Raw genomic sequence first — 13,133 nt, 5'->3', positions numbered from 1 at the left:
CGATAGTCTTATTTTTTAAAATTACTTTTATAATTTTTAGCATTTATAATCTTTTAAGTCTTTTAAATATTGTTGTAACTTGATTAGTTTGTAGCTATTTTTATATAGATAATCAAGTATAGATTAGAAATTAGTATTACTGCCATTATGCTATACGTATTTAAGATTTATACTTCTATACCATCTTTTAAAATCCAAAAAAAAAAACAATTCCAAAAATTTTTATTTTTCAAAAAGACGGAAATGAATAAAATCTAAATAAGCGACAAAATGATCGATTCGACAGAAATGATTCGCTTAAAACCGTTTCAAGGAGGAAATAAAGTAAACTTCATATAAAAATATTTTGGATTTCAAACTTTCACGATTGTTTGTCTCGGAAACCCAATAACAAAATATTCGTGTAAGAATATCGTGACTTTGACAAAATATGAGCACAGAAGAAAGAAAAAAGGATTGACGTTTTCTAAAATAGTACATTTTCACGCGTATTAATAATTAGCTGTTCTTAATTCTACCATTCAGTGTGTTAGAAGTGTACTCTCATTGTATGGGATTTAAAGAAATACATTTTTTATTAATTAAATTAATAGTACAAAAAATAAATTAGAAATTTACTTTTTAAATACTAGAGAATTGTTTCGCTTATAACTCTAATTTCTGTACCTACAAGTTTTAATACAATTACGATGCTTCCTTTCATTATATTTTTACATAAATTTCGCTTGTATCTTACACAATTTATTTTTACGTATTCTTTGTAACACGCGTTAAGTTATTTATATTTGTAACATAAAATAAACAATCAATAATTTCAATTAAATTGACAAAAATACTTATGCTTATCGATATCCTCGCCAGTGCAGATCTGAAATATGTACACACGAAAATGTGTGTGTGTGTGTAAAATGAAATAAATTCTTAGAAATGAACAAGTGAGTCTATTCTCCAACCTTTTACAAATCTGTTTACCACTACTTACAGCGATAAGTGCGTATGAACAAAATGTTAAAACGTTTAGTCAGTCGATGCACAGAGAAACTGAGCCACGAACCTTAAATTACAGTTATCGTAGAGATATCAAGTGGTTGGCAGGGAATTCTTTCGGCCGTAGCGTTTTCGCGTGCACTCAATGTTGGTGCATACGACGGTACGCGTGGATGCACACTGTAAACCTACCCTTCATCGCGCCGCCATGCTTGAATTATTTAATTGGATTCTGCATTTTAGTGCGCCAGTAAACGGTGTACACTGGCGCATGGATTAATTTTGCTTACCGGTCCTGAATGAGGAGAAACACGGAACGAGGCAGCAGTTTCAGAAATTCACGATTCGTTGCGTTTCCGGCCTTCCCCGTGTGCTTTCGCTTGTGCAAAAATCCAACCGGAGTTACGGCTCGAAGCTCGATAGATCGGATTTAAGGTTTTATCGCGCGTTTCCCGACTCGCCAAACGCATTTCCTATGGTCGCGAATTTTTAAATATTATAAATTATGAAACACGCACGTCGAGAGATCAACACATTTCGAAATCCCCGATAAAACCAGCTATTAATTTAACAAAGGATATACAGTATATCCCACTGGAACGATCGCTCGGTTTTCAAAGATTCAAAAACAATGTTAATTTCTATGAAATTTATTTGCCTTCCATACGTCAATTAGCAACTCAGCGTTTCTATTAACATTCATTACTCTTCGGATAAACGTTTCAAACTTCAGGCAAACAATTACGACAGCTTCCATATAAAATCGTATTTTTACGATATTTATTGCCTCGGTCTCTGAAGGACATCTATCAATTTTTATATTTACAGTACGCAATCGTGCATATACTCAACGCTGCAGCAGTGCAGAATTGCAGGATATTTTTCCATTAAATAACGTTGCAATAATGAATGCAAAGTCATAGAGTCAAAATCAGTGATAGAGAGAGAGAGAGAGAGAGAGAGATCTGCTCGATAATGATTTTAATTAATACGCGATCGAATTTAACAAACAATGAGTTGGAAGATGAATCGAGCGTTATCAATTTGACTGGCTGATTGATCCTGTAGAAAACACCCGTATGCAGTTTAACCGGAAACGAAATTAATTATCAATTATATCTATTCATCGGTGACTCCTTCATAAGTCGTTAACAAACCAATGATATTATTATTCACGGTATGTCATAAAATTAGCAGTCAATAATGTATAATGAGCCATTAAACGTTTAACGATATCCCATTGTGTTTATTTATAGGTACGTGTAAGTTTCTTTGCAATAATTTCTTTACAGTAAAAGGAGCTATAACAACGAAACACAAGATAAACACAATCAATTAATTGGATGGTAATAATTAGTCTCGTAATTCTTCGGACAATTAGATATTCCATGAAAGGTAGACTTTACCACAGCTTTGAAAATAAATGTTGGTATAGGAATTAAGAGGTGTGTAAACAGCGCGTTAATTTTATGTTCAATTCAATCTATAATTGGAATTATGAATTAAACTTTATGAATTAAAATGTCTTGTTTCGTTTCTTTGAAAAGTGTTGCTCTTTTTTATTATCGATAATTGAATTATTTCAAGTGTCTGCAGAGAAACACAACTTCATCTATTCTCAGTCCAATTTTCCCAAAAATATTCACTCAGCGACACGGCTAACAAATTAATACACCGACCTGAAACTTTTATCAACCTTATACAATAGATTAACGAGCTTCACGAATATTGTGGCAAGGATCGATAGCGCGTCTTGGTGAAAGCTGATGTAACAGTAAAGTGTGATTCTACAGTTTCTGTCCATCGTTTTAGTATACGCAGCTTCATGATATTTGGTCAGAATCGATCGATGTTGAACATAAGAAGCACGTTAGGTGTTTCAAACTTACGGAACAGTCTAACTCAAACAACGTTTTCTCCTCCAAAAGTGATATATACGTTTCCATTCGATTATTCGATAGCGTGTCATCGCTCCAATTGTAATGGAACACGAGTTTTTATATAAAATTCTGACTGTGAAAAGTACGAAATCTTGTACAATTACTCAATAACCTTTAAAATAAATTTCTCAATTTTTCGAAAACGACTATCGAAACGACAGCTATGTCAATGTCCGAGATCGATACCATCAATGTTCATCCTGCTGATGCAAAACAATGGAACAACAAATCGAGAAAAAAGAGACAAAGCGTGGTAATGGAAACGAACGCTGGGGAATATGTATTTGCACGAAAGACGAGGAAAGAGTCTGCGGGAAAGTTCGCCTTGTTGCGACATGGAAACAAGGCCGCGATGTGGTGGCGAAAAAGGAACGGGTTGATGGCCTGGTTCCCAGTGGGAAGAACGTGGGATCGGTTCATTGAGGCGGCGACTTCAAAAGGATTCGCGCGAACGGGGAAGTGGAATTTTCATTATCGGAATACCAGTCACTGTCAGTAAACCTTTTACTGCTTTGATAAGCGTGGCCGAGCTACGCTGAAAGAGGACACGAGAAGTAAAAGAGAGAAAAAAAGAAAAAGAAAAAAACGATCTCGTGGATGTAAGCTCGCTAGTCTTGCCTCTCGTCGTGACTGACTTCGGACGAGAAACTCGTACTTTCTTCCGTTAACGGACAGATTCCTCCGTCTTTGGAACGACGTGTTTGCTTGGACTAATATTTGTTAAAGAATGATCGTAGCAAAAGGCAAATCGAAATCATTATGTAGCAAGCGTTGCAGGAATGTCACCGAATGGCTACGAGTGCGTGAAATTTGATTGTAATTGAACTAATATTATTGGTGAAGTTTTACACGTCACAAATTACATATTATTAGTACTAAAAATGTTGTTGTATAACAGTGGCAAGCGATAAATAAGATAAATTAAATCTTGACGATTTACCACTTGATCTGTCTTTACCGACAAACACGTTACTTTTCATCTGTGTATCAAAGATATTCACCGAGATAGAGAATTTTAAAAATCCTAAAAAATTAACCTCGTGTCTACAACACCGCTGTAAAAATGTAAAAATGCCTGTCGTTTAGATCTCCGGTTGCTTACAAGCGATTTGATTTAACGCAAATAAACGTGGGTAACCACGAGTCACGAGCAAAGTTGGCCGTGGCGCCTTGGGGAAAAGGGGACTCTGAAGGGTAGAAGAGATGATGTCAGTCGATACGCTGCTCCCTGCGTTTCTGACGGAAAAATTGAAAGCGTTGTACGTACTGATGCTCGAGGAAATGTAGGACAAACCGTAAATTTAACCGGATGTTAACCACACATGTGTTTCGCGTCTCAGGGGATTTATCATCCTATCAAAATCCATCTTTCACGCAAGCGAAAAAGAATGTTGTCTAAAGAGTCGACGACATTTACACAACTATCGAATGAAATTCTCTTATTCATAGTACTCACCAAAGGGCCAGCTGGTAATGTAGAATAGCTCGGTTAGGTTGCGACGTGTCTCGCAGGAAGTTGGCGAAGTTATAATGCATCTTGGCGTTATGGGGAAGAGACCGCAGACCCGCCCTATAAACAAGAGGATTCGGGGTCAAAGACAGGGTCATCATCTCGACCTCGACGCGATCCCCGGCTCTTTATCCCGCCGTGGTTACATCTGATATCGTCTGGCCAATTGCTACCACGCGCGCGATTCTCGCTCGTGCGACAGCATTGGCGGTGTGCCCGCGGCGTTGTCCCACCAGTGACGAAGAGGCCCGCGTAAATTTCCGCGAAATTATGCCGCGATTCGGGGAATTTAGACTGGGGATTTCGTGCACGACGAATTACGAGCTTGCGTACCGAACGAACGACTAAGGGGAGAGTTTCAAGTTAGGGAGTAACGTGAATTGTGATTTCCCATTTTCTCGTTGGCTTTTCATTTGTAAACTTTTTGACTGAATATTTCTTTCGACTTCTGTATTACTCATTCGTAGACTAATGCGTCAAAGGTGGGGAAATATCGAGCATCAGGCTCCTCTTGCACAATCCTATTATACTAATGTAGATATACGATAATAAAAATATATAATGATAAAAATAAGAATGTAATATACATAGACCATAAAATTTAACGAGTTACAAGTCAGTAACGACAGAAAATTTTCTTGTAAGAAATTCAGTAATAAATTGAATAAAATTTTGGTAACAAATATATTATAAACGTGGAATTATCGAGGATCAAGATCCACTTGCACAATTGAACTAATATGGTTAGTGAAATTTTCCGAGTCCTGAGTCGAATTACTAACATCAATACATTGTATTAATATAAAACATAAATCTAAAAAATTATCTAATACGTAGGTCGATTCCATCCATAAATTAATAATATTCGCAGATCCTCCTGCACGCCAATAATTTTGGCATTAAACTCTTGTCTTCTACATTTTTATAATCTCCTCGATATTGGATATCTTTTACCTTATAATTGTAACTCTCGACTCCATAAAACTGAATACCCATTACCTACAGTGAAACCTCATATCCTTACATTTTTACAACCTTGCAGGTAATTTCTTTGCCACGACAATAAACTACTGTAGCTTCTATAAAGCGTGGAGATTTTCTCTACTTTTTTTCGGAAAATTCGGTGCAAAAACGTTCGCCACGAATTTAAAAATATTCATAAAATTTCTCGAATGTCCCAAGAATAATGACGCAACTGAAAAACATTTCGACGCTCCATTTGAAATTGTTGGCTCGTGAGCTTTAAGATGAAATTCAACTTCTCGCTCTCTTTTTCGTATCACGAACAAAGGAAAGAGAAGAAAAATACAATATCGAATATTATTTTTTCATCATCGATATCGGCGAACATTCAAAAGTTCGCGTCTGTCGTCCCTCGATCTCGTTCTATTATCGACCAGTTTGTTATCAGTTCAATGTTATGACAGCTTTTGCGTACGGTGAAAAATAATCGCGTGTTCCGACGATTCAAGAATTTCTGCGTAATCAAGCAAAAAAGGAAATGTCATATACTTTTTTCAAAACTCGTTGTTTTTTATCTCTTAAAAGCATCTAAACGTTTACATTACGAATTCATTAAAATTAACAAACTCTTTCGGCGAATGTAACGTTGTACGTATTTTTTGCAGAGTAAATCGTGAAAGACGCTAATTTCTTTCAGTCTTTGTTCTCGTGTTCATATATTCGATGTTTGAGTTTCTTTTTCAATATAATATCCTCCAAAATATATAAATCAATCGCACGAAAATATGTTTGAAAAGAGAGCGAATCGTTGAATGTAAAGTGCATGTCTAATAATTTTATAAACTGCATACGTTCATCAATATCGAAGCGTCTTATATCAGAAATATAGTGCCAGTACAGTTGACGTTTCGAGTGCAAAGTGTTAAAAAACTCGGCCGACAAACCTGAGAAGAGTTTCTCTGGACGTCCAGTCTCTGTTTCGAAGTATCGTTCTGTAGCATCCTAGGAGTAGAAGTAGAACGATTCCGGTCGTGATCAGACTTCTTCTGCGCGGAATAGCCGTCCAGCTGATTTGCATCCCATATACGACCAGAAGAATCCATCCAACGCTGTGAACATTCGTTGCTCGCTTGAGATATTTTCGAATCTGTTTTAACTTTCTCTAAAATACAGTAAAATCTTAAGATCTTTCAAGTGTAACACTAACAAGTGTTTTACACTTAACAAAATTATACTGCATGAACATTTATACACGTATATTTTATTTTGTTTAAACGAACCAAGTTTATATTAATAGAAATTTTCAGTTTAGTCTACTTCTAAAAAATATATATATACATGAAACGTTGTTCGTAAACGATTGTTTCTCTTCTCTCGATATTTTCTCCTTCTTTAAAAATCTCCTATTCTGAAACACATATACAGTGTTTATTTTGAAAATTACAAGAAACGACAAGATTTTGTTAAATTACCTGGGCAAATAAAGTACACGTTCCGCAACGACGAATCCAACGGTAATAAAAAGATTGGATGCGGGCAAGAACGGCAGTACCAGGAACATCCAACCAAGAAGAAGAGGCGGGTGCCTCTGTTGCTGAAAATGAAACGAAGGTTGCTGCGTTAGACGCGGAAAAAGCGTTTTGCCTTGGAAACGAAATTGTTCCGGGTTTCCCACGGAATATTGTGTCGCCCATTAACCACGTATTAAGTAAACTTTTTACGAGCATAGAAGACACGAATGGTTTTGTATCGCACGAACTGTCGAAATCGTGTCACGCACGTGTCAACGAAGTTCCGAGTATCCCTTGCGTGATACAAAACAAGGAAATTGTATAATTAAATCAATTATCCATTATTAAGGAAATCGAATGTATTTTCAAAGTTACACGAATATACAAACACGAAATTCTTATGGAACGGTTTAATGCGTAATTAAATTTACGAGAGAAACGTGAGAAAATAAGGAAAGTTACATCGCGATCAAACAAATAGAGAAACAGCAGTTTCTAGATAGAAAAGTCTAGAATTTTCGCGAATGAATAACATCAAGCAACGCAACTAAACGATGCACATTAGTCTGGAACAACATTCGTATATATTCGACGTACGCGTTCTCAGCAGACTGTTTGTACAATTGCCAGCGGAGTATATAATCGACGTATCAGCAATAACGAATAATAGTGTCCGAAGTTCCAACGATGATGAAGATACCAGTGATTCTTTCATCGCTCCTTTTCGCTATTGTCTCGTCTAAAGTCCCAAGTCAAACGTCGAACAAGTATATAGTGGAACAGAAGGGCCCGGAAACGTGGTTAGAACGCGTGAACATCGTCGACGAGGAAACTATATCCAACGATGTTGAAGGAAAGAAGAATTCTTTGGAGGATGGACGACAGAAATCACGAGCGAACGAGGCTGGATTAACCCGGTGGGAAATGGGATCAGTGCAAGAGGCTTCGAGCGGAACTGATTGGGGAGGGTTGCTTCTTCGCCTCGCGGATAGACAGGTATGTTTGGACGCGCTGCGGATGATCAAAAGCCTTCCCGGCGTCCGACAGCGGACCGTTTGATTTTCTTCCGGTTTGTCGGATTCATTGAAAAATAAATCTTTGAAGTGACGAGCAAACGAATGTCGCGCTCTTCCCTTTTTAATCTCACCGCCGTGATATTTGAACTTTCATCAGCAATTTTTCATTACCGAATAGAGAAGAAAATGATTTCGATTAAAAGATTTGTCACTTTGTCAATTGGATTTTATAGTGAAATATTCGAATTGTAGCATGGAATAGCGAAAAATACAGTTACTTTTTGTAAATATAATTACTTGTTAGACGTGAAGATCTGAAAGTGACGATGGTAAATTCTATGCTATGGCATAGAATTGGTCAATCTGCCGACATACTTATGGCGGTTTTTGGAATATTTCAGCAATTTTTCATTACCGAATAGAGAAGAAAATGATTTCGATTAAAAGATTTGTCACTTTGTCAATTGGATTTTATAGTGAAATATTCGAATTGTAGCATGGAATAGCGAAAAATACAGTTACTTTTTGTAAATGTAATTACATGTTAGACGTGAAGATCTTAAAGTGATGATGGAAAGTTCTATGCTATGACATAGAATTGGTCAATCTGCCGACGTACTTATGGTGGTTTTTGAAATATTTCAGGAATATTTCTATCAGAAGAGAAGTAGTGTTCCGCTTTCCGTTCCATGATCTTAATTCGTTCAATTTCTACCCCTAGTTCGTTTCATTTGAGAATGCGATATTGATATATTAAATGTTTCGATACTACATCCATGTTTTTAATTCGTTGTGTCAATTTTCGTATATTAAAAAATCTCTACATCCTTACGTTCTAAACATTTTTTATAAGAGTTTTATAAAAATAAAGGAGTAGCAGTGTTGTTATGTTAGTTATTATCTTATTTAATATTAATCCGCATATATAATTAATGTCATTAATGTTTTTCAAATATTCAAGCGGCTCACAATAACGCATATTTAATACCAAAATTAAAAATAAAAAATAAAGTTTTAATGTTGAATTTGTTGACAACGCGTTGAATTTGGAAATTGTTCTACGATACAAAAACGAAAAATGACTCTTAATGAATTTCAACTGTTGTAAAAATCTACTGATCTTCTACTGTTGTAAAAATTCTATAATAAACATTGACCAAAACCAAAAATATCTGATTTCTAAGAAAAATCCTCATTATTTACATTGATCTTTACTCAAACACAGGATTCTGCTAGAGAAACAAGAAATCCGCCGCCTCTAATCTCTTTATTGAGACCAAAGCTAGAAAAGTCCGACTTTACTCTTCGCAAATCGCACGAAGATCGTCAACGAAGATCGCTACAAGACTACCGTATTTCGGACTACATGGTATTAACGGAAAATCTCAACAACGAGGACGAGGTTCAAAAGATTCTGGCGAATGCCAAGGCGCAATTAAGCACCGTGAAATCGGAAAACATGGAAAAATTCCGAAACAACGCTTTTGGCGACGATTGGCTCTCCTTTGTGTTGCCATTCAGATCAGGAATGGGATTCACGGAATCGCTGTTAAGGAGGTCAAACGCGAGTTACGATCTAGGAATACAGAATGAAAAATGGGTCGATGACACGAAATTTCTAAACACGAAACAATTTCTACAACATAACGAAGATATGGAAATTGATAAAAAGGACGCGTTCGGTAAAAGATACGAATCGTCTCTTTCGAACGAGAACAGAAACACGGGATATTTTAACGAATTAACAAAAACGTCTTGGATCACGGAACAGGCTGAAGACAGATACAAAAAACAACATCCTGAATCACGAGTGAAAGAAACAAGCAAAGATGGTTCAAGTACGACCGAAGAAAAATACGAAACAGATGCTGAATCACCGATGAAAGACACCGGAAAAGATGGTTCAGGTGGAAGCGAAGAAAAATATAAGAAAGCTTTTGGATCACGTTTGGAAGAAGCAGGAGAATATGGTTCGGATACACAGCCGAATAAAGAACGTTTGATCAAAAACGACGAACATAGAAACGAAGACTGTAATTACCGTGACGCGAAAGTCAACTTTGACATAAAAAATGAAGAGACATTATTTAATGATATTTCGATCGATAACACAATGAACAGCGTAGTGGGAAGTGATAAACTCTCGACTGCAGAACTACCTGTGAAAATACTTCAAGCACACGATAAAACGAACCAAAATAAACGACCTTCGAGCGATAAATCGCTTTTCATTTCGGATCCGTTTGTTTTGCGAACGAAATGGGAAGGCGGCTCGAGACAGGAGAAAAAGGATGAAGAATCGAAGACAGTCGATGAATCAAACTCGGTGAAAGTGGATCAAAATATGCAAGGGAGGAAGTTAATTAGCAACGAAATACAGGACGAATCGTATCAAGATGTAAAATCCAGTTTACAGGACAGGAAGTTAATTAACAAGGAAACACAGGAATCGTATCGAGATTCAACGTTCCCGAATGATGAATCAGATTTTAATGAAAGCATCGATATTCTACGCGCAAGGAACAAAATGGATGAAAAGATGATATCGATGGAAAAGGAAAAGTCGATCGTGACAACGCAAGAGAAAAAAGATTCTTCGGAATTAAAAATACCGCAATTGTTAGATGAATCGTCGGACCTGAGAGAGCAGATGCAGAGATGGCAAAATCTGTACCAGGGAAATGAGAAGAATCTTTCGTTGAATTCCTGGCGTATCGACGAATCCCCGGCGACAAACACTCGCAAAAGTATTCAACAGGAATATGATAAACAGAAGAGTGCAGCTGAAGAAACATCAATTCACGTCGATGCAAACAAACGTGGCCGTGTGAAACATCGCGAGCGTATTGAAACGAAATCAACGTCTACCGAAGAGATGCGCGCTGAAAACGAGGAACGAAGAAAATCGTTGAATGACGATGGGCAGCAGAGCGAGATGGAGGGACGTAATGTTTCATCGGCAGATCGCGCCGATTACGCGCTGGATTCTGATGAAAATGTTAAACTCGAACGGACATCTTTAGAGGAAAGAGAGGAGGCGATAGCTGATGTGAAATCTCGAGAAGAGAAGTCCGATATGGGAAATTTAAAAGAGAAGAAGCACGAAGCGGAGGATCCTGAAACAGCAGAATTCCAGTTTGATGTAAATAGTAACGAGTTTGAGATAGAGAATATGAAGAATGCAGAATTTAAGATGAAATATTTAAGGGGGAAATATTCTACAGAAGAAAATTTACGAATGCAGAATGCAGTCGATATCGAAGGAGACGATATAAATAGAGGAAAATTTGGATTAGAAGATGTAGAGAAAGAGAAGTCCAAAGAAGAAAGTGGTAAAAAGAAGGAACATGATATTTCAGGCACGAAGAAAACAAAGTTTGAAGTTGAGAATTCGCAAGGGAAGAAACTTCGGTTACAAGATGTGAATGAAAGAGATAAATTGGAGTCGAAAGGTCTGAAAAGGAAAAAATTTGATCCGGAAATTTCAGCGAAAAGAAAATTTGAAGCAGAAAGTTCGCAGATAGATAACGTAAAATTGAACTTTGGGCCGTGGGATGTAGCAGGGCAGAAATTTGAGTCGGAAGATTTACAGAAGAGAAAAAGTGAGGAACGAAATGTGGACAATGACAAATTTGAAGCGGGCGATTTGAAAGAAAAGGAAGTAGGCCCGGAAGATCGAGGCGAAACAGAATACGATCCGATAGTAACACGGGAAGATAAATCTGGGTCAATGAACGTAGAAACTGAGAAATTTAAACCGTCGGTTGAAGTATTGAAGCCACAGTTTCGCGAAGACAATCTGGTACTGACTTTGGATGAAATTTCAACGAAAAACGTTAAAAATATCGAACAATTTGATCCAAGTGACACACAAATAAATATAAAACAAGGGAAGAAAATTGTGCAACAAGACAAAGAATCGTCGGAGAAAGAAAAGGATGAATTTAATAAAAATGACGAGGAAATAAATAAAAACCTTGAAGAGGACACAAAGGAATACGTAAAATACAAGCAATATGAAACTGACGAAAACTTAATCGTTAAGGCTAAAGACGATGAAATATTTAAAGAAGATCCCTGGAACAATGACGTTACGTACAAGTACGAAGACTTACGTGCTACTCATGACGACGCGTTTGAAATTTCGAATAAAGAAAGTGAATCGAGAAAAAAAGAATATGAAATAGCGTCTGGTAAACAATCTTTGAACGCGGATGAAGAACGTGGAATAACTGAAAATAAAAGTAAAGAAAATGAGACGGTTATTTCGTACGAAGGAGCAATGTACAAAGATGCAAGTGCTGATAAAGTATCCGGAGGTAAATATAAGCTGAAAGAGGATCCCATCGTAACAAATAAAAGAAACTACGAAGCAGATACGACGAAGGGAATAGGACTATCGTCCGTCGAAGAAGGAATGAATGAAACGAGTAGCAAAAATGAAGAAGAGCATGAAAAGTTATCTTTGAGTAAAGAAATTCTGGGAAAGAGAGATTTCAAAATAAAGAGTGATACTTTCGAAGATAACGATAAAAAAGACGTAAAGTCGAATCAAATATTCGATGGAAATGCGTCATCGATGGAAGAAAATAACGTATTAGTAAAAAGAACGCAATTACAAGCAGAACGTACGTTATCAGGAATAACAGACATTGCAGAAGAGGGACCATTTGTAAACGCTGGAATTCACGAAAAGAATAATAGAGCTCGTGTGTTATCAGCAAAAACAAATACCAAGGAGAAAGAACCGTTTAACGATCGAAGAATTTATCAAGAAATTCATAACATCGAACCATTGGAAAATAATGAAAAACATATTATACGTACGAAAGAACGTAAACCAAATAAATTATCGGAATATCAGACTGACGGAATACAAACACTAAATATTGAAAGCAATCAATTTTCCAATGACAATATTATTATTTCCAAGAAGGACAATTCTGCGAATAAAATTAATGAAATATTGCGAGAGTACGAGAACAGTGAGAAAGCATTGTTACCTGATTCGGAGGTAAATCAAGCGACGAGTATCAGTACTCGAACAGGAAGTCCCACAGATCCTCAAGGAAACGACGAATTCTCTACTGCGACTATCGAAGCACACGTTGCGAAACTACAAGATGGAAACAAAGAATTTCGGCCAAGCGGAAATGACACGTCTGCAACTCCTGACGAAGATCAAATCGAAATTCGCGCGAATTTC

General features: G+C 36.8%; 1 protein-coding gene across 4 annotated transcripts in view; it reads right to left on the bottom strand.

Annotated features, from left to right (window-relative positions):
- LOC117233465 (protein O-mannosyl-transferase TMTC1-like) overlaps nucleotides 1–13,133 on the bottom strand; it is a 274,021-nt gene that overhangs the window by 42,818 nt on the left and 218,070 nt on the right. For all 4 annotated transcript variants that reach the window (XM_033493803.1, XM_033493806.1, XM_033493804.1 and 1 more), the window contains exons 8-10: nucleotides 6,873–6,994; nucleotides 6,345–6,509; nucleotides 4,384–4,497 (exon numbers count right to left, since the gene is read on the bottom strand). In XM_033493803.1, the coding sequence (XP_033349694.1) occupies nucleotides 4,384–4,497; nucleotides 6,345–6,509; nucleotides 6,873–6,994 (401 nt within the window). The remainder of the gene's footprint in view (nucleotides 1–4,383; nucleotides 4,498–6,344; nucleotides 6,510–6,872; nucleotides 6,995–13,133) is intronic.

This window comes from Bombus vosnesenskii, unplaced genomic scaffold (genome assembly GCF_011952255.1).
Source record: "Bombus vosnesenskii isolate JDL3184/JDL3185 unplaced genomic scaffold, Bvos_JDL3184-5_v1.1 scf7180000013295, whole genome shotgun sequence".
Taxonomy (NCBI): Eukaryota; Metazoa; Arthropoda; class Insecta; order Hymenoptera; family Apidae; genus Bombus; species Bombus vosnesenskii.
This window is presented reverse-complemented; position numbering and strand designations above follow the sequence as displayed.